At 37.5% G+C, this 22,807-nt stretch overlaps 2 protein-coding genes across 3 annotated transcripts in view; one reads left to right on the forward strand and one right to left on the reverse strand.

Annotated features, from left to right (window-relative positions):
- The window catches only part of uggt2 (UDP-glucose glycoprotein glucosyltransferase 2), a 43,188-nt gene extending 26,518 nt beyond the window's left edge, over positions 1–16,670 (reverse strand). For both annotated transcript variants that reach the window (XM_057336345.1, XM_057336344.1), the window contains exons 1-17: positions 16,483–16,670; positions 15,597–15,726; positions 15,171–15,253; positions 13,717–13,847; positions 13,436–13,548; positions 13,099–13,276; positions 12,860–12,956; positions 12,684–12,756; positions 12,409–12,509; positions 11,693–11,792; positions 5,966–6,026; positions 5,048–5,139; positions 4,153–4,306; positions 2,579–2,698; positions 2,046–2,131; positions 1,257–1,392; positions 778–909 (exon numbers count right to left, since the gene is read on the reverse strand). In XM_057336345.1, coding sequence (XP_057192328.1) covers positions 778–909; positions 1,257–1,392; positions 2,046–2,131; positions 2,579–2,698; positions 4,153–4,306; positions 5,048–5,139; positions 5,966–6,026; positions 11,693–11,792; positions 12,409–12,509; positions 12,684–12,756; positions 12,860–12,956; positions 13,099–13,276; positions 13,436–13,548; positions 13,717–13,847; positions 15,171–15,253; positions 15,597–15,718 — 1,779 coding nt within the window. In that variant the 5' untranslated portion in view covers positions 15,719–15,726; positions 16,483–16,670. The remainder of the gene's footprint in view (positions 1–777; positions 910–1,256; positions 1,393–2,045; positions 2,132–2,578; positions 2,699–4,152; positions 4,307–5,047; positions 5,140–5,965; positions 6,027–11,692; positions 11,793–12,408; positions 12,510–12,683; positions 12,757–12,859; positions 12,957–13,098; positions 13,277–13,435; positions 13,549–13,716; positions 13,848–15,170; positions 15,254–15,596; positions 15,727–16,482) is intronic.
- A 1,080-nt stretch (positions 16,671–17,750) lies between these two features.
- hs6st3b (heparan sulfate 6-O-sulfotransferase 3b) overlaps positions 17,751–22,807 on the forward strand; it is a 49,082-nt gene continuing 44,025 nt past the window's right edge. The window contains exon 1 of the mRNA XM_057336938.1: positions 17,751–18,811. Within this exon, the coding sequence (XP_057192921.1) occupies positions 18,267–18,811 (545 nt within the window). The 5' untranslated portion in view covers positions 17,751–18,266. The remainder of the gene's footprint in view (positions 18,812–22,807) is intronic.

A 22,807-nucleotide genomic window follows, 5' to 3' on the forward strand; every position in this document is an offset into this window, starting at 1 on the left:
ATCTATCTATCTATCTATCTATCTATCTATCTATCTATCTATCTATCTATCTATCTATCTATCTATCTATCTATCTATCTATCTATCTATCTATCTATCTATCTAAGACAATCTGTTTTCAAACAAGCCTTGGTGACAATTTAAATTGATTATACATTATATATATTTGTTAATATTCTGGAGATGCTTTGCATTGTCAAGTTCAAATGCAACTAATATAATGCACAGTGAAATATCTCCATTAACTGCAACTCATACCATTGGCAAAGAAATCAACATATAAATTATTCTATATAATGTCCCTACAAATCAAACTGCAAGAATAATAATGAGACACCGACGCGTCATCGATGTACTATACTACATCGCCACGTCACAACCTTTGACGTTGGCCAGATGAGGATTTTAAACCAGGAAGTCAAAAATAGCGCAAAAAAGCTAGAAATTAACTAGTTTTCTCTACTGTAATAACTTGTAGTTGCTAACATTGTTTTCAATGATTACATCTAATAAATGTTGTTTAGTGTTTCGTAGCTCTTTAAGTGAAAAAACCCCCCAAAAATTCTGTCATCGCCATCTTGTCGTTTCAAACCTGTATAACTTTCTTCCGCAGAACACAAAATAAGATATTTTGAAGAATGTTGTTAACCAGCACCATTGGTTTTGTGCGCATACAATAGAATTGAATGGGTGCCGGTGCTGTTCGGTTACCAACTTTCTTCAGAATGTCTTCTTTTGTAAGTAAATGATGATAGAATTTTCATTTTTTTATATTACCTTTCTGTTGTCATCATAGTTTGAGTCTACTCCAAGAATTCTGGCAGCATTAGCTTTGGGAAATTTCTTTTTTAGATAAGCAGTGACTGTATCCACTGACAGAGTATCACCGACTTCCACCCTGTTATATATCTGCATGTGAGAAAAAAAGAGCTCACTAGAATTTAATGGTTAGAGCAGTACAACACAGTCTCAGAACACTATCAAAACCATTCACAACCTTATAAAGAGATCTCCTTGCATCTTGAACAAAAACTATGAACTAAATGTATCTGTTTTGGTGCAAAAAAATCTGTGTTGTTGTCAAAGGGAACAACTGGCCCTGTGTCTATGTATAGTGGCCGATGAAGTGCATCTTTTTACTGATGGAGGTATGGGGCTTACATTTTATCCTAGACTCCATAAATCCTAGTGGCAGCCATTCGTAATGTAAACCTTGCTTTCAAACATCATACTTAAATGTAATTTAAGATACTCACTGACACCATTGACGTGAAAGCTTGCGTTTCGTCATACTCCTCTGAAATGTAATTTAACATCCTAAAGAGAGCAACACCTGCATCCAAATATCCATCTACACTGTCATCTGTACTGACAACTAGCACAAATCCAATCCTGAGACACAGAAACATACAATCATGTCAATGTATGTACAGTATGATGCATAAAAACAAACACAATAAATATGTCGAAAGGTTAACAGAAAAAAAGAAGTAACACAAGGATTGATTGTTGAATATAAAATAAGTACAGAATTTATTATTTTAGACTGGAATCCATTTTTAATATTAGAAAAAAGAGATTTATTTGGAATAAATAAGAGAAATTGATTGAAAATGATTGTTATATTAAAGGAACAGTACACACCAAAATAAAAATTCTGTCTTAATTTACTCACCCTAAAGTTCTGTAAATCTATATAAATTTCTTTGTTCTGATGAACACAGAGAAAGATATTTTGAAGAATGTAGGAAAGCAAACAGATCTGGGGCACTTCTGATTACCATTGTAATTTTTCCTACTTGTCAATGATGGCAACAAACATTCTTCCAAATATCTTTCTCTGTGTTCATCAGAACTAAGACATTTATATAGATATCGAACAACTCGAGGGTGAGTAAATATATGACAACATTTTTATTTTTGGGTGAACGTGCCTTTAATAATGATGTACTAAAAGTATTTGAATTTTGAATGCATGATTGACCAATCAAAATGAAGCATCACATAGTAAAACATGTTAAAGACATGCGAGGCACTGAGCATACCTGAGTGGAATATTATGTTTGTAAAAGAGCTCTGCTAATTTCACCAGTTCAATGCTTTCTTCTTGTGTCGGGTCTAGAAACAGAACCTGCAAACCACAAACAACTCTTAAACTCTTCTTTCAATCATCAACAACAGCAGGACTTATTCACATATCATTCTATTTACCCTAACAATCATAACAAGTAAGAATTACTACGGCGATCTGACCAATTTCTGCACTGTAACTTATTCTATGTTAAAAACGATGATGTCATTTGGTCCCCACTGGAAAAAAAGCACTATGCAATATGCAATTTTAAGATATGCTTGAAAATAAGCTAATCGTGTAAAGCGCATAATGGGCTGACATTTCCCAGAAACTGCACAGTATGACAAATCTGGGAGCTCACCAAGTCAAATTAGAATAAACAAATGCACACAAACCACATCTATAGCAGCTCTGAAGGAATATTTCTACACGAGATGAATAAATATAGAGGCTAAACAAAACGAGGAGAAACTGCACAAGTTAAACTTCAGCTCTGGAACTCACCAGGTTGAAGAAGTTACGGCGTATTTGTCTGATGACACCAGGAAATGTCGCTCTGAGAAGCTCTTGGACACTTGAGGGCCAGTGACGGTAAGGGGAGTCCTTCTCTATATCATTAACCCACTAGAAGGCATACAAAAGGGTCACAGACAGTAGTGTAGTCTACGTGATACGTAGGTATACGCCGTATACCCACAAGAAAAGATCCAAGAATTTCCGTATACCCACTTAAAAAAGCGCGAGGATACGTAACAACATCGTTTTGAGTCAGAAAAGTGCGACGCACTGACTTTTGGACCATTGGTGCACCCGGGAGATATGAAACAAAAGGAGATCATGAAAGGCAAGCATTTAAACTACACTATTTCAGTGTTTTTGTAAGCCTGCCCCTGAAGCTACTGGCGCTTCGGGTGATTCTGCCATTTGTTTCAATATGATTTACTACATGGCCTTAGTCAGTCAAAACTATATCGGAATCTAAAGATTATACTTTCACAGGATATTCTTTACATTATGTTGGTTGCCCTGCTGAAAAAATAATAGAACCCTGCCCAAAACACAAGAGATGCAGATGGGGATCAATAGAACACCCAATATGCCCAATGCTGAAGACATTTTTTTTATTTTGTAAAAGAAAAAAATGTGTGGTTCATAATAGTAATAGTAAACCAATATAAAGTATGTAATATTTTTTAGCAGGGTTTAGCAAATGTGCATTGAAAATTGCCAGTTGATCTAACCTGTGCTTTAGAGATTGAATACACATACCATCTAAGTCTAAATGAAAGTCTTAACTGGCTGAGTTAGACAGGGATTAACAAAGCCAGCAAGTGCCCCCAGCTGTCATTGGCTATTGAAATCTTGCTTGCAATAAATCTTTCAGAATGCTCTTGATAACAGATAGAGACATACTCTAGTCTATGCATTTGTGAGTGTGGTGGTGCTCATGGGTTGTCGATCTGGGACGGGTGAGTAGGCTGGGGGGGAATCAGATAATACTCCCTGCCAAAAACTATACTACACCACTGGTCACAGAACATCATCAACACTGACTGCCTGTTATATTTTTAGCAACCTGGGTTCGAGACGCATTCATTTTCCATTCATTTTCGGCAGCCGCATTTCAAACCAGAATTCAATAAAGTTCTGAACATTGAACAAAACCAAGCAGCTTTGAGATGAATCACTGCATTCTATCTTCCATTCGACCATACAAAATGTGAAAATTGTATTTAAAAAAAAAATGAAGATACACCTCAAGACATTTTGACATCTAACTATGTTATAAAGTACAACCAGTCTGGGTTGTGGTTTCTTTCGAATGTAATTTCAGAAAAGGCAGTCTAATTTCAAAGATGTTTATATTATTAAGGGAACAGTCTTCATTTATTCATCCTCAAGTTGTTACAAATCTTTATAAATTTCGTTGTTCGGACGAACCATAGAATGACATTTGGAAGTCTTGGCCACCACTAAATACCATAGTTGTTTATTTCAATATTAAATAAACATGTCTCTATGGTGACTCCCATGCATTTTACTAACTAATCATACTCAAACAATATTTTTGGTCTCACCATTATGGCCGAGTGACGGATGTCCAGAGCGTAGCTGTCTTCCACAGTGGAAGTGGTGGATAAATGCAGGAATTTATTGACGCTGCTTCCTCTGATGCCAAGGTTATGAAGACCTTCAAGTATCTTAGCCTCCCCTCTGAGAATATCCAGGATGCTACAGGGCAGACAAGTGCACAGTTATGTGAGCAGCACACATAAAACATTATGAAGACGCTTTTGACAAGTTAACAAAATATCAACAGTTGGTACCAAAACCAGTGAAATTTCAAATTTGTCACAGTTTGGGCCAATTCACCCCAAACAATTCTGTCATCATTTACTCACCCTCGAGTTGTTACAAACTGTATAAATGTCTTTGTTCTGATGAACACAGAGAAAGATATTTGGAAGAATGCTTGTAACCAAACTTATTCTTGGCCACCATTGACTACCATAGTAGGAAAAATTATAATGGTAATGAAAAGTGCCACAGAACTGTTTGCTTTCCTACATTGTTCAAAAAATCTTCTTTTCTTTTTCAACATAAAAAAATACACACTCATTTTTCCTACTATGGTAGTCAATGGTGCCCCAGAATTGATATTTGCTAATATTCTTCCAAATATCTTTCTTTGCGTTCAACAGAAGAAAGACATTTATCCAGGTTTGGAAGAACTCGAGGGTGAGTAATTCAAAATTCATGATATCATTTTCATGTTTTGGCGGAGTTTCCTTTAACATTATATCCATACGGTTTCATTTTTCCATTCCAGTTTCTAAATCTGTATTTGTCCACACACATTAGACTGCATTTACAATACATTACTTTAATAGGACAGTACCTCCAAACAGAAACAAAATGTCTGCAATTGGGGCACATTCATTCCACACTTCAGCTTTCAAAAACAGATTCTACCTGAAAGGGTCATGAAGGTCCAGGTCAATGTGTATACCATTAATAAAAAGACTGGCATCACCAGGATGGATTCCCATTGAGTCACTCAGCCTCTGCAAGTAAAGATCAGGTCAGATAAAAACAGCTACATTAAGACCTTCAATTCAAGGTGATGAGCTTAAATGCATGTTGTTCATTCATTACATGTTTAAACCACCTAGAACAACCTGTGACTTGAACAAAAGGTGCTCCTTATCGAACCAACAACCTTTCAGTTGCTTTACACACTAAACGTACAACACACATTACACAATATAAACCCAAGCCACGCCCGAGAAAAGTAAAAATATATTATCGTCAATCAAAATGCGTGACGATTCTCTGGGCCGGGGCTCTTGTGAGGCGCTTGCCATGTGCGTATGCGTAGTAGCTGAAGGGACTTTGAAAAAGGTTTTTAGCGCAATTTAAGCTTAGCAAACCAAAGTTATGGTACAGTCCATATAAGGTTTAATTATTGATCGAAAAAATGCTATCTGATTGTGATTTTTGCCAGCAATTTTAGAAGTATCTGCCTTTCACCATTCAAGGAGATAGAACTGATAAAACACAAAAAAATTGCTTTTTAGCAGCAAACACTCAATTCTCTCTGATCTCTTGTCAGGTGTTTTCTAAACCCATTAGGCATTACAGATGAAAACTCAGAGCTGTTATCTTGGCAAAAAGTATTGAATAGAAGGGTATGGCTAATTATGAGCAATGTGTATTAGAGAAAAACATTTATTTCATAATGAGATCTCCTCCCCATTTAAAATTCTTATTCTGTAATGCAAGGTTCGATTTTTGTCATTTTTTAAAATAAAAGATCCAAAGGGTTAATGATGCAGATTTATTTTTACAGCCTGCTTTGATCGTATGAATAATTTTGAGCTCAACTCACACCTTTTGGTTCTCTTCAACCTCCTTCTTCAGCTCTTGGTTTACGGCCACTTTCGTCAGTGATCTGTGGGAACAGTAAAACACGCACAGTCAGTACCAGCTCTCTCCAACATCCCAGACCAGTCATAAAAACTCATTTTAATCTCAGAAAACCTGTTCTGCCTTAGATGCCATATCTTCTATGCTGACAAACTGTAAAGCACAGTAACGCTGACTCAGCACATTCTCAACACCGCACGTAAAGCTGTCTGGAGCAACACAAAGGAAAGTCACACATTGAAAATGACCTAGACGTTATGCATATGCATGCGTTCTGTGCTATAACACACATGAATGGGCTACATGCATATGTGACTTCCGCGTTTCACAGGAAGAACCCTAGGCAGTTTCCGGTTGGCGAGACTTAAAGCAGAGAGAAATGGAAAAATGAGAAAATAGTTCAATTTAGCAGACGCTGTACATCAGTGGTTCCCAACCTTGCTTTGAGGTTAAATACAGCTGCATAAAATGTTCCAGTAATCTTTTTTTTTTTAAATACTTTATTTAAAGTTTTCCAAATTTACAAAACAACCCCCCCACCCCATGCCAGCAAATAAACAACAAATAAATTATGAGTATCAAAGATATGCAATCTACAACAATAATACACACCCATATACACATATGTGCGTGAGTAGTCATTACATACATAAAGAAACAATATGGATACATACATATGTGCATAGACAGATATACATAACTTCAAATTTGACCAGACCGTTAAGTTCAATGATCAGTGATCACCCTCCAAATATTCAAAGAAAGAATTCCAAATCTGTAAGAATTTTCTCGGTTTCCAGTAATCATTTTATATAAAAATATTTTTTGTATGTTTTTAAAAAATCATGTGCTTACAATGCCAAGATGCCAGTCAAAAATAGTTATATCTTATATAAAATAATTATTTCAATTTTTCCCGGCTCCATTGGTAGACATTCACACGGGGCTTCGCGGTAGCTGGAAGCACTGTCATTGGCTGTTCTTGCTATGAGACTCACGTGGGAAACGTCCTCTGTCAGGCGTCAACGTTCGTGTCAACATAAAAATCAAAAGGAAAAATGGCAGAGAAACGTAAATGCTGTGATTCTTCGTCAGAAATGAAGAAAAAGTTTAGATGCTATGACCAAACCTACTTAAATTTAGGTTTTATTGGAGGACAAGACAAGTCTCGGCCAGAATGTGTGTTCTGTGGTGAAAAATTGGCAAACGACAGCATGAAACCAAGCAAAATGAAAAAACACCAAGAAACGAAGCATCCTGAGACAATCGGTAAAGAGCAGGTATTCTTCGAGAGAATAAAAGAGATGGCTCTGTCAAAAAGACCGACAGACATCAGAAAAGTATTCGAAAGAGTGATTTACAGAAGGCCACTAAAGCTTCCTTTGAGTGTTCGCTGTTGATTGCCAAGGCAGAAAAGCCGCATAATATTGGAGAGAAGCTAATCAAACCTGCCTGTATTAAAATAGTGGAGGAATTGTGTGGCCCGCAAGCAGCTGAAAAGTTAAATGTGTCCCACTTTCTAACAACACAGTTAAAGACAGAATTGATCAAATGGCAGAAAACTGCAAAAAACAGTTGCACGTAAAGCTTAGAAAAGTCCAATTTGCTATACAGCTAAACGACCACAGTTGCAGGAGAGTCTGTGCTTATCGTATATGTACAGTATGTTGACGGAGATGAGTTGAAATGGGACATACAGTACTTATGTCTACCAATTTACCCACAACAACTACAGGTGAGGATATTTTTATGGCTGTCGATTCTTACCTCACATCCTACAATCTGCCCTACGCAAATCTTATTGCTTGCTACACTGATGGGGCTGCCGCGATGATGGGTAGAAATAAAGGATAAGATTAAACAGCCGTTTGATGGAAAAGGCTCCGGACTGTGTAAACTTCCACTGCATGATACATCGCCAGGCACTCACCAGTAAAAAACTGTCCATAGACCTCAGTGACACCCTGGCAACAGTTGTACAAGTCGTAAACTTCATTAAAAGTCACCCAAAGAACCAGAGATTATTTGCACAACTGTGAGAGGTGCGCTGGTGCTCGTGCGCTTTCTAGAACTGCGAGATAAAATCCTGAAATTTCTGCAAAATCACAACCACACTTTGTCGGAGCAGCTGACTGATTAAAACCACATACCTTGCTGACATATTCACTCTTTATAACGAGACCAACAAGAGACTGCAGGGCACTGAGTCAAACATCTTGGAGTGCAAAGAAGCAATAGATGCTTTCATACGCAAGCTGGAATACAGGGCTGGAAAAATGTCACAGGGGCATTTACAACACTTTCCACTGCTGCTTCAATATTATGGGGAGTGCATCTTTGCGCGCAGAGTTTTGCCGTCACATAGAGCAGCACAATTCTGGATAAATTGAGAATCCCGATTCTTTTGTTTCAAATAGAGATTGCGATTCTTTTACGATTCTGAATGATGACTAAAAGTAATACATAATTTACTAGAGGTTCTGACAAAACAATTATTTAGGTATGTAATACGTAGGACTTTGCTTCAAAATTATTACATATTTTATGGTTAACCTACAGTAGTTATAGTGAGAATTTTTTAACCACAAATTCCATAAGTAAACTAAAGTGTTTTTTTTTTACTTTAAATGCAAAAGTTGAACTTCCTAAAAAGTATTATTGCATTGAATTAACGTGTATATGAAATATTTCTCAGTAAAAAAATTCATAAGGTGACACTTGCAATTAAAGATCTTGCCTGATATCTACAGACTGCTTGAAGGGGTCTTTAAAGAAAGACACTACTGATAAACATAACAACGCAGTATTCTCACCTGTAAACAGTTTAAAATAACTTTGGCAACTTGATGAAAAGCTCTAATAGCGCAGCTTCTCTATTAGCGTAAATACAGTGATAAGCGCCACACACTCTGATGACGTGTTTTACCGCAATGACGGATATAAACGCGCACTCGGATTTGTCAGCGCTACAAACTGTCTGAAATCGCTAGTTTCGTTTCAAACCAGTCTAGTTAAACTGTGAAGCATATTCAGAACAATGTAATAAAGACACTCATAAGAGCAGTTTTGTTGTCAGGATGTATTTACTTTATATGCTGGTCTGTTGTTTGGTGTGAGATTCATTTGGGCAGTGTAGGAGCTTGTAAACGCGTCTCATGCGTGTGAGTTGTTAACTCTCTGCTTTAATCCCAATACTTCTGTGATCATTGGACACAGAAATAATGATAGTGTGTGGTTGAAAAGACTGTTTGTGACGTCGTTACATACCTTATGATATGCTATCTCTGCTTCTGCGGCAGCACCAGCATATTGAAGCGTTATGATTTTAGTCCGAGGTAAATTAGACACAAGAATCGTTGATTTTCATTAATGAGATCGCGATCTTTTAACGTTAATCGTGCAGCTCTACCGTCACATGACTTCACACCAGGCGGGATTAAAGTCAAAGGCATGTAAACCCAAGGTGGACATTAGCGATGTGAGATGTTAATAACCTTGAAAAAAAAGTAATTGATTGTAACCTACATCTCTTTATGCAAGTACAGCATTCTAATGTTAATGTTTAACATTTCTTTCATAACGTTCAGTATACTCTGTATGTTCATACAATAACCTGAAAATAGACTGAAACAACCTGAAAAATAACCTGAAAATTTTCAGGTAAAAATGTCATTAAAATCTTTTATATGACTAATTATTAACCATTTCATTTCATTTAATTGAATTAGATTTACTATCTATATTATGTGTATGTGAGTAGCAATAATGTGTGTACACACACACACACACACACACACACACACACGCACACACACACACACGCACACACACACACACACACACACACAGTAAAATCACTGGAAATTTTGCTGTGTATATATGAGGGTTGGGGGGGCTCTGATTGTCATATATGTACGTGGGGGGGCCCAAGAAAAAAAGGTTGGGAACCCCTGCTTTACATTGCTGCACACAGCACTGGTATATACAGAAGTGCTGTTCTACCGTAAACTGCCTAGGGTTCTTCCTGTGAAATGCGGAAGTCACGCATGTATAGAGCCCATTGTGGGATATTCGATAATCGATAACGATTGTTTACAGAGGGGATGCTTGAATAAATACAAATTCTCAATTAAGGGGGTCATATGGCGGAAATACGTGTTTTTCTGTGTCTTTGGTGTGTTATAAGTTACCCATGCATGTATAAAACACGTAAAATTGCTAAAATTAAAGTGTCGGAACAAAAGATGCATTCTATCTAAAAGCGAATGCGAACCCAGACCTGCCTGAAACGCCTCGTGTAACCACACCCCAACGAATGTACGTCACTTCGTAACATGATTTGACTTAAGACCGCCCAAATCTAAACGCAAGTAAGGTGGGCGTGCTTGTAAATCTCATTGTATCGTCACCGCCGCAGCCATGTCACGGAGACGCTGTGTGTTTCGTTGCGAAAAGAAAGATTCTTTGTTTGCCCTGGCAAAAGATGAGACAACTAAAAACAAATGGTTACATTTTATTTACAACACTGTTACAGAAAAGTACAATCCGAATGTTCAAGTTTGTGCAGCGCATTTCTCCGACGATTGCTTCACGAACGTGGGAGAGAGATTAAGACCGGCTATGCGCGAAAGCTTTGGTTAAAAAGTGGGGCCGTTCCAACCATTACAACTTCGCTGGCGCTTCAGATTCGCAGCCTGTAGGTATATTTTCATTGTAAAAGACTTTGTTACGGACTAACGCGAGTTGAGTTTGTCGTGTGTTTGTGATCTGCAAATGCAGACACGCGCGCAACGTGAAAAAAGACAACATAAGTCCTAATAATCAGTAATTATGTTAAAAAAAGAGGCAACAAATGTCGTATTTATAATGGGGTTTATTGTGTTTGTTGAGTCACGTCGAGACATGGCGTAACACTGGTTGATCAAGAAGGGCCAAAGCGCTTGCGTTATTAATTATGTTACCATTCCCTGCTGTAATGCAAGCTTGTTTCTCTCACACAAACTCTGTATGATGTATATGGTTGTTTGTTAATAGTCTTTATAACGTCGTATATAAAAGGTAAAACAGTTAGCTATAGTTTTTAACTATTTAACATAATCTTTTTTTAATAAAACCTTACCAATCCTTTACATCCTGCTCAAGTCGCGCTGGCAAAGTTGATGTATCGGCTTGATCATCTTCATTTTCCGTATCAGATTCGGGCTCGAATTGATATAAGGAAGTACCGATGACATTTGATCACCTGTCAGGAGAATTGCGTGCAAACATGATGTTCCGAATATGGTAAGAGGCGTTACATTTCCGTGAAACGCTTGCAGTATTCGACCAATCACTATGCACTGGTCAACTGGCCAATCATAGCACACATCGCTTTTCAGAGTGATGAGCTTTGTAAAAATCAGCGCGTTTCAGAGGCGGGGCAAAGAGGAGATACAAACATGCATGGTATGTGGAAAATACAGCGTTTTGAACCTTAAATCCTGTATACACATTACATTACATCTAAAACAAACCATAATATTCGTTTTAGCCATGTCATATGACCCCTTTAACACAATAGACAATAGAAACAATTCAGCACGACTTCTTTACAAATAGAAACATCTTTAAATCTAACCCAGGGAAGGGTAACTTAAAAATAATGCATTCACGATTCTCTCAGATACATCAAGAATGAGTTTTTGACTGCACCTGGCTCTGCTGGGGAAATTTTGGCTGTGGTCTTGCATCAGTTTGAGGGAATCAAATTTTGGCACGCTCAGGATCCGAGATGCCGCCTGGAAACTGAGGTCTATTGGAAATAAAGAGAAAGTGTTTCAAAATGCGTTTCCAGAGGGGCCAACAAACCCATGCAGAATCTGTATAAAGACAAACATTTATAATAAAGTGAGCAATAAACAAAATTTAAACCAATCATGTTCTGTAATTAATGTTTTTCACTTCCTCTTAGAAAGTCACTAGTAAATGTATATTTGATGAGTGGAAATACCACAACTGTGATTATAATTATTAAACTAATCTAAACGGTTTGCAGTAAAATCATCGAGTTTTAGAATTCTACTCCACCCAAAGTTATTACATAATCAACAGAGCGTTTCAACAGCCATCATGGGGAGCTCTTCACTTCAAGGAAAGTAAATTGCTTCATTTGTCTATCAAGACTGCACATATTTAGCCATTTTTGCTCCAAATCTCACTGAGCAAAACTTAACATGAGATTGCGTTGAAAAGTCCGAACAGGAGCAGGACAGATCGCTGCACCAAGCAAGGGGTACAAACTGCAACCTTCTCACTGCTTCCTAATTCATCAAATGGACAGTTCTCACCAGCCCATGAGGATCGGTTTAATCTTGCTGGACACCAGACTAACTGTACGATAGGACCATCAATAATAGCAGCCTGCCCACCTTGGAGCTCCCACACTTTGAGGGGAGTCATGTCATTGGTGCTTTCCAGAAGATGCTTCCTCAGCTCGCCAAGTTCCTCTTGAAGTTCTGGGTTAGACTTTCTGGAGGTGGAGAAGGACATGTTGACACATAATGAGAGTTGGAAAGGATCTGCTTTTTCTTCGAAGCTGGAATTAACTTGGCAAATAGATCGTCGTAGAATGCAACACAATCCAATATCCATTTTAATATATGGAAAGTACTTACAACCAAACGTAAAATGTCAGTGTGCTTACTTTAATTTCCCAAACAGAAAACCTTGGACTTCATCATTTTCATCCTCATCATCTGTGGTTACCGATTTAGAATCTATAAACATATACAGAAATTTAGCAAAGATCATTTAATCCCTTCTGTTTGTGAAAAAGGTATAAAAAATGGCAATTGGCATTTGGATGTCATTGCATAATACCTTTAACCTGTGTATCATCAACGGCTTTGTACTCCGTGTTTTTAATAGCCAGTTCAACACCATAACCAGACAGCAGCATCCTTTGCTTTTTTGGCTCCTGCAGAGTGAAATTTGTTTCTTTAGCAACAAATACTTACCATTACAACATAGCACATTATATAGTGTTAATTAAATTCATATAAAACCAAGTTTAAGGTTGTACACTTTACATGTGTAAAAACTGAAATGCTAATACTCACCGCCACAAAATGTCGCAGCATGTAAATAAGTTTGCCCTCCTGCGCCCGCTCAGACAGCACCTTATGAAATGTGATGAATTCTTTGGTGCCAATTTCAGCATAAAGAACAACAACAGGCAGATCAGTGCCATTGACTCCTGGATACCGGTGATCAGACTTGTATAGGTAAGGTCTTGGCCTATAAAAGACAGAAAAATATGAAAAGTTTAAAATAAGCATGAGCTTAAGAAATATGCATGCTTGTACCACCCCATTTAAATTAAATCATCATAGTATGCCTATACAGCATATTATCCCTAAATTTCTATAAATAGAACAATTTATTGGTTAGCATTACCTGCCTGGCGCTGCCTTCAGGAGCTTCTTCATGTCCTTGGTATTGCAGGCATGTTGACCGTGGATGGCTACGAAAGCAGAGCAGCCGTCAGGAGGAGGTTCATCACTTGCTATCTACAAGATGATAAAAAAAGATTAACAGTATTTCCTAAAAAGTGCTAAACCACAAAGCTATTTAATAATGTCACGATTATGAGTTTGAATGCAATTCATAAATGTGCAATCTGAAAAACCAGATGCGTTGCATAACTTTAAGTTTGAATTTTGTATGTAATGGCGTACTTGTTGGAAAGCATGTACAGCTGGTGAATAAGCCCTGAGAGACAGAGAAAGCTTCAGGAGGTTGACCTGGAGGTCCGTCAAAAACTGTCCTGCCTTCTTGATGATCAGATTATAATATGACCGCACAGACTCTAAAGACAGAAAGTAAACATTAATTTAACTTTCCACACATTTCATGTGCATTACATGCACACACAGTTCAACAAAGCAGACATACCCTCATACAGCTATTTTTGAATGTATATTTCCTGGCAATTTATTAAGGCAGTACCGCAATCATTTTATTAATAAAGAATGCATGTACATAGGGCTGTAGCTATCGATTATTTTTGTAATCGAGTATTCTACTGTTTTTTCCATCGATTAATCGGGTATTCGGATAATACATACTTTTTATTTATTAAAGAGCAATACTAAACATACAAGAGAAAATAAGACAGGTCTCTTAAAATGAACAACTATCCTTTTAAAGTTGAACAACTTTCCTTTTAAAGTTCACCCATTTAATACATTACATTGCCATATTACATTCAATATGCAATATAATAGAAATGTATAAATAAGAAACATTAATACAAATAGAAAGAATAATTTCAAAGGTAAACAACTAACTTCAGTTTATGCATGATGCATTTAGTTTATCTAAATTAGTTTTAGTTTCTTTTTTTTTACTATTAAATAGTAATATATTTGTCCACATAAAATACAGAGTTAACCGGACTTATTTTGGCAGGTTGTCGGAAGACGCTTATTTTTTAGTATGTCTGTTTCTTCACTCAAACAATGAAATGTCCGTTAAATAAACTCTCAGAGCAACTCTGTTCATGTCCTCATAAAGCGCAGACGCCGACAAATTCATGAGCATCACGCGTGTAGCACGTTAAACTGCAGTTCATTCACTCAGACACGCAGAACAGACAGATGACATGTGTAAATAACAGGATTCGGCATCCACTAGTCCGCATCTAGTTTTATAGACTCAATGCAGCCGGACAACAAGTTTCACTCGCAAAATAGACTAAAACTAAGTAAAATAGCAGTTCACCATTTCAATAAGCTATCACTTATTTATCAGCATGAGAAATATGTGTGAGCGTGTGAACAGACTAAAATGCATGTGTGTCAAAGGTGACTGCGTGAGACTTGAGAGCCCTGTAACATGAACAGAGTTTAGCGGGCTGTGCGTCAGTAATAACGGTCCGTGGGGAAACGCAGTGCTCCGTGTGTACTGTAGTAAAATGGATTAAACAAAGCTTCGAGGCAACAAAAATTGCATCGATGATTTTTTGTATTCGAATTACTCGAGTAACTCGGGGGAATCGTTTCAGCTCTACATGTACAAATGAAATATTATTCCATTAAACAATTAGACATCAACAAGAAAGCAATGAGAAACCACTCAGTTATGAGTCATAGAAGAGGAGAATTTCAGAAATTTCAGCCAATGTCATTACCTCCATTTTTGTAAACAGTTAACTCCTTCACAGTATCGACAAACTGCCAGAACTTCTCATCACCGTCCTCTCTGATGAACTCACTGCAGAATATTAGATTTGCAGAACAAAAACAGATATGCAAGACAAATGTGAGGGAGTAATACAAACAAACAAGAGAGCTCAAGTAATGAAGAGAGATCACATTGGGTGTAAATCCAAGGTGTTGATCAAAATCGAGGCAAAGGAAGGTCATGTTTCTTTACTGCCATAAAGTTTTATTTCTCACTCTCTGCGTACATGAGCAGGGAGGGAATAACCCTGAGTACACTATCACACAGCTGTATTTTACAGGTTTTTGGCCGTATAAATAATACACATAAATTCAATCAGTAAAAATAAAACATAGCCAGCAAGACACTAAATTAAATTATGATTCCAGCCCACCTTGTTTCCAGCAGTAGAGGGGTCATAGCCCATTTGGCCTGAAGACTGGCAATTACTCCTTTAGATGCCGAGTGCACATGCTGGACCCTCAGCAAGACCAGCACAACAAAGACCACCCTCATGATCACAGCTAAGAGTACAAACATACCACTTTATTAACACCTCATTAACATTACATTTAATCAACTTCATTTTATAATAATTGAATACTGTCATTAAACAGCAGGTTTATCTCACATACTCTACTTATACTCATATACAGGTTTATGTCTTTTAAATGAACTGTATGCTCTTTTAACCTGGGCAATACTGGTTCAAACGACCGATAGCTTTTTTGTAGTTGTAACTTTACAGTAGTTGACATAATGTAAGTGTCAAACCACCAACTGACTTCCAGAAATAAACCTATCCTGGGTCCAAACGCAGTAATAGACAGTTATCTACCATACGTTCATATTTAAATGTGTATGAATTACTGATCTGTATTTGTTAAAGATTTACTCATTCTTGCTTTTTTCTTATAGATTTATTATTATAGAAAAAAATCATCCAAAGTGAAAACAAGCGTTGCTACCTCACAAACGCCACGTATATACAACAAAACGTTGCAATGTAGTAAATAGCTCCGCAATTGTTACATCACCTTTTGTATTAAAGCAGACATTAGCGTCATTCTCTGTTTTATGCTATGCACATCAGATGCAAGTGAATATAATTTTCAATGGTTATTGTTACAAATGAATAAACAACAAAATAGGAAACAACAGCCCTGAAGCGTACAGTTTAAGCCCTCTCGGCCTTTTCCCGTAGAAACATGTCATTCAACAAGAACGATAACTTGACCAAGGTCTTACGATACAGACTGTGAATATAAAAACATACATACAGCATCAGATGGCGAACCACTGTATTACCCCGGTTACACTGGACGCCGCCATTGAGGGGTCCTGAATCTTTAATTTCCTTATCCACCGATGGAGAAAATACACATTTAATCCACACACATCACAATATACAAGATAAAAATTTCAGCGGCTAATAGTGTATCATGCCAACGGTAAAATATATAAAAACGTCAACATGTTTTGGAACGTGTACGCTGGGTTGGGTTGTTCAGGCATCTTCGTGGACAACTAATGGATGTTGTACGAAAGTAACGGTACCGCTTCAGCGTTTTAGTGGAGATGTGGATGTACAGAGACACATAAGTAAACTTACAGTACAGTATGTAGCTCTATTCCTACATACAAACAGTATATCACTTTAACCTTTAGCTCCGCGAAGTCTCTTGTAGCCTCTATTCAACAAAAAAGTGTCATTCAACAGAGTTTCTCAAACAAAACATACGCCAACGTAGGTATGCAAAGTCAATAGTGGCAAAAGCAATAGAGCAGGGGTCTTCAACTACTTTTCTTTGAGGGCCAGATTCCAAAAGTATAAATAGGATGCTTTAAAAATGGTTTGGTGTGTAACATAAAATATCGTTAATTCAGCCATATTGGTGACTTGAATATAACCAGTTATTGCAATACATCTTACCTAATTACAAAATGTAATAATTTTGGATAAACACTAATAATAAGTAATTACAGTAAGCCTGCAATAGCCTTATACTGGCGATTTCTGCTGCAAATGTACTCTATCTAATATCTAATGGGACAGGACAGGATTATTCGGGGTTCCAGTTAGAAAGTCAGAATATAGTTTATTGTCAGGCCTGCCTCGTAGTAGAGGAAAGGAATCTGCATAGAGTAGGCTATCTGCATGAGCCACAGTACAGAATTATACTGTAGCATATCTTTTAACTACAAGACACACATCGCTGTGCAGAACACACAGTCAATAAATAAATAAATTAATTACCAATTAAGTAAAAAAAGCTTTAATTCTTACAAGCCAACGCAAGCTAATTATAGAGATCGATATTAAAGTGCGTAAAAGGTATAAAATAAAATAAATTCTATAAATGGTTTTGGAATTCATCATTATGAGTTCCATAAGCACTTTTTACGTGATAGATTACATTTTGCCACATTGCTTTATGACAATGCATAAAACAGTGAAAAATTAGGCTATGACGGTCACACGACGAACTCTCTCAGTATAGTCGGCAGTATTACCAGAGCTCTGGTTTGGGTACATGCATGGATGTCACACTTCAGCAGATGAAGTATACGCGCGTGCTACAGAAGAGCTCGTGGTCCTGATGTTACTGACCCTTCATTGATGCGCTCGTGTCTCATTGACATCATTCGCATCATCCCGCTGCGCGTCGCGGGATGTATTGAGAACAGGCTCTCATCTCAAGTGCATGGATAAAACACACAGTGAGTGAATCAGCGGGGCGCGTTAATTCGTTCAGTGCCCACAGAAAGGAAAGACGTTAGTATTTTTCAGTCTTTATGCATTAACGCAATCATCTCTTGTGGAACACGATTTAAGGAAAGATCGCATTGATCGTTGTGTTTGGTGGCTTAATGAAATTTGCACAACTTTATCAGAGAGCCTGAAGTGAAGACTTCTCGGTGGATGTCACACTTTTGCGCATCTTTTTACCACATCAACATGTGGCATGGGGCTTTTGGTTTGGTACAAACAAGAACGTCCTGGAAGATCTGGAGAGGAGATCATGATTCACACTAACTGCGTGAAGATTTTTCTCGTGTTAAAATGAACGACAAACCTAATAAATGGATTCTTATCCCAATTTTAGCCATTCTTTTTGTCATGATTGGGTATCAGTATATTTGCCCGGCAGGCAGTCAGTCTTGTCATTTCAGGACAGAAGACAAACTCGTGGGAATCGGTTCACTTTCCACTCCATACCCGACCACCGAGGACATGTACCGGGACCAGGACCCGGAGGATGACAGTCTACCTAAATGTGTGTCCAAATTCAACTTCACGGAGCGAGATTTGGCACGCGATGTAGATTTCAACATTAAGGGAGATGACGTGATTGTGTTTCTGCACATTCAGAAGACAGGAGGCACCACATTTGGCAGGCATCTGGTCAGGAATATTCGGTTGGAGCAGCCGTGCGACTGCAAACCGGGACAGAAGAAATGCACTTGCCACCGTCCCGGTAAACAGGATTCCTGGCTCTTCTCGCGGTTTTCGACAGGCTGGAGCTGCGGTTTGCACGCAGACTGGACGGAACTGACCAACTGTGTACCTGTGGTTATGAACAAAAAACAATCTTCAAAGCAAAAGAGGTACCCCTTCACTTTACAAACGCATAAAATTTACCTGTCACTTTGCATCTAAGTAAAAGTAGACCAAAAAGTTTTATTTGCATTCAGACTCAGTCTACTTTCCATTTACACAATTGTTTTTTTTCAAGTAGAGATTATATTGTATACTTTCTATTTCTTTCTATTATTCTATTTCTATTATTTTCTGTTCTGTTCTATATAAAAAACAATTCTAAACATTTAATTATATTTATATTATACATTTTTAACAATTACTGGCCATTTTTAAAGATTTTTTCATGTATATTTGAGACTCCAGGTAAGATTGAAATTTATTTGAGATTTATTACTTTTTTGTTCCATTTCTGTCTATTATAGTATACTCTAGGAAAATAGAAAAAACGACCCTGAATAACACAAGAAAACAAAGACTTGTTGGTCACCTTACATGCCATTCATGCGGTCTTTTCCTTTCTACACTTTCCCGTTTGTCGGGCTCCATGGTTCTACAAAGAACCTTTAACATGGACAGAATCTTTTGGCTGCACAAAATGTTCTTTGGTTAAAAAGTTACCATCTTTTAAAAAAAAGTGTAAGTGGGCATTTCTTGTCTACAACTTTAAACGTTTAGTCAGAAGTCTGGCAAAACCCTTCAGATCTCGTACAGCTGATCCATTAGAATGAGAAATTATTTTAACCTTAGAAATTGAACAACCACTCTTGATAGATTAGCCCACTATATGATCAAAAATACAGTATCCCCAAACCGGGTCTGGGCTGACATGACATCAGTACCTATTTTTGTTCGCTGCCAGTTTGATAGACTCCTACCCTTCTATTATGCATTTATGGTTAATACATCTTTTCCTTAGATGAGGAAGCTTTCCCTTTTTCCTTCATCCTTGAAAAATGTCTTTTTGGTCCAACATTAGTCCTCTTTACTGAGACAGATCTTCCTCACATAGCACATGATTTGATATATCATGACCCTTTCAGAAAAAAGTGTAATTGGGTTTTTATAGCCTGTGGCTCAAGCTCACTAATATTATTAACTGGATAAAAAACAGGAATTCACTTATCACCCAACATGATTTATGGCAAACACATTGAAATGCAAAACAAAGAGATAACTAGTTTTAGTCAAAATGACTGGAGGACAAGACTCAAATGCTGAAGCATTTTCTGTCTGTGGACACTTTTTTCTTCCAGAATTTCCATTTACTTAGATTTAGTTCTCATCTCCATGATGGAGAGCCCGTGCTGTAATGAACTTTAAATGAGGTATCATAAACTTGAGCTTAGCTGAGCTGTCGAGCATCCTATCTAAAAAATTGACAGTGCCAGCGTGGACAAGCAAGCCATTAAAAAGTTATTTCAGTTGTTTGCTAAGTATATTTATGCCTTCATAAGGTGAAAACATGCAGACTTTCACTTTTATAAGTGCCTGTAAATAAAAGACATATGTGGTTTTAGTGCCTATGAACGCTGTTCTCATAAATGGCGTATAAAACCGTTTTTGTTGTCATCCCCTGCTACCTGCTGCTCTAACATTAGTTCATGAATTATATTTGACACGACTGGACGTATCCGTATTTGTTCAGTTCTGCTCTCATAAAAATCTCGCCTTGTATTGTTTGGCAGTCATTTATTTAAACAGTTGCCAAGTAAATGGCTTGACTTAATTAGTTGCTTGGCCTGCAGCGATTTTTACATGGTTCAGTATTGTAATGAATGAAAATGTGTGCTCCTTTCCCAATTATTACCAAATGTTAAAATGTGTTTAAACAGCTGGGAAGGATGCACGTTGTCTTTGAGACATTTTCAGAAATGTATTCAGAATTTTTTTGCTGAGGAGAAATCCAGCCACATTCGCACCCCAAAAACAGTCCATAGCCATATGATTCATCTCTGCAGAGTCAGCTGACTTTTCCTGCGAGTTTGCTGCCTGCATGCGACAGATACACGAAGACCAAACATAACAAACTCATTGCTGTCTCTCTACTTTCAAAATGCTGCTTCACATTGCTTCTCTACACAAATAAATCTCTTTTGACAACAGGCACTTTTGCTCTCCGAACTGCATGCGCTAAGTGGTTACTATATGAAAATTTCATTTTGATATACCCGGCTCGGTTTATCACAGTTAAGATGGATCACTCTGCTTGTGGAGGTGGACATTCGTGGATATAATCCTCATATTTTTGCGGTGTTAAAATTCTGAATTCACACTTGAACTTGCTTTACTCCTTCAGTGGTAATGGATTATCTAATGACCCGAAATAATGTTGATTGTTATGTAGGGCTGGTTGGCGCAGATGGTGGGCCGGCAGTGCGGTGGCCTGGTTTCTCTGGCATGGTGTGGCCTTTTCAGCCTGGCACAGAGCGTTGCGAGTGCAGCACAGGACCTGCAAAGGTCAGCCATGTCAGAGCGGATCAAGAGACACTCTTACAGTTGATGGGAATGGAGAGTTGCAGCCAGCTCATCAGGGAGTGACGGTTCTCTTCTTGTCATTCTCTTAGACTTGTCTTCTCTTTGGGGCTTTGAAAAGCACACTGTTATGAAAGTAAAAGGTTTGCTGAAACTCCCAACTCTTGGGCTTGTATAAAAGCTAACGCACATACACACACAAGACATGAAAATCTACGCAATTATGTGACCACAAATGCTTCTACTTCGCACCTTAATGGCACAGACATTTAGGTAACTCTATGACCCCCTTGAGGACTGAGGTTTGTTACAACCTCCGGAATGCAAGAAGGGGTTTTAATGTGCCATTAAAGGAATAGTTCACCGAAAAAGGAAAATTCTGTCATCATTTACTCACCCTCATGTCAGTTCAAACCTGTATGACTTTCTTTCTAGTGCTGATAACAAAGAAAGATATTCTAAAGAATGTCTATACTTCTATTGTATGGACACAAAACCAATGCAAGTTAATGGGCACCGCCATTGGTCGGTTACCAACATTCTTCAAAATATATTCTAGAAAGAAAGTCATACAGGTTTGAAATGACAAGAGGGTAAGTAAATGATGACACAGTTTTCATTTTTGCGTGAACTATCACTTTAAGTATGTACAGGGCTTGGCCAAGAGTGTGTAAAATCAAAAATTGATCTTAATGTCCCTATTACTTGACAGGTATGTACAATCTTTATCCTAAAGTCCCACCTGCGTTGGTGACAGACAGTACTAAACAAAAACAATACTAAACAGTAAAAAATAATGTTTACTGTTGTCAAATTTTTTATTTAGCCAATCAAAAGCCAATGGAAAAGCTTGTCAGCTGAGAATGGGTAATATTGTACTATTGTTTTGGACACTAGTGGCAATGTCAATATAAAGATGAGTTTACATTTGGCTTTGGTATGTTGTTTTTGGTAATTCCATTTAAACAATTTTTATTCACATTATATCGCATTTGTTTATCGCAAATAGTTTAGCTCATAAGAACATTTTTGATTATACGGAAAAACGGCTGATATGGAAAAACACTACTCACCTGTTCTTTTCACCTTTCTTTTTTCATTCTTCTGCCTCTCTTTGGGACCTCTCTCAGGCTGTTTTTATTTTAGCACTAATTAAATTTGCCAAGTCCCCAGGCATTATAACCAAATGGAGTTTCTGGGTAGTCACGAATGTGCAATCTGCTGAAATGAGATGCAATTAACTAAGCCAACTGCACACAGGCTCTAAGATAAAAGGTGCCGCAGCGGTCTGCACATGTTTATGGAGACACTCGGAAGTTAAAAACAAAAACAGTATGACAGCTTGATTATAATTAGGAACACAAAGCATTACAATGGACAGTGCTGATATTGATAGAGCACTTAGTCAGTCTTTTTTTTTAAGTTATCTGTTTTATCAAAAAATGTAAGCCTATAGTCACTTTGGAAAGCTAATAGCACATGTTTCCTTAAAGTGATTTGGATTCATTCTTAAAGAGATAGTTCACCCAAAAAAGAAAATTCTGTCATAATTACTCAGTCTCGTCATTTCAAATCTGAATGACTTTCTT

The sequence above is a fragment of the Triplophysa rosa genome, linkage group LG6 (assembly GCF_024868665.1).
Source record: "Triplophysa rosa linkage group LG6, Trosa_1v2, whole genome shotgun sequence".
Classification (NCBI taxonomy): Eukaryota; Metazoa; Chordata; class Actinopteri; order Cypriniformes; family Nemacheilidae; genus Triplophysa; species Triplophysa rosa.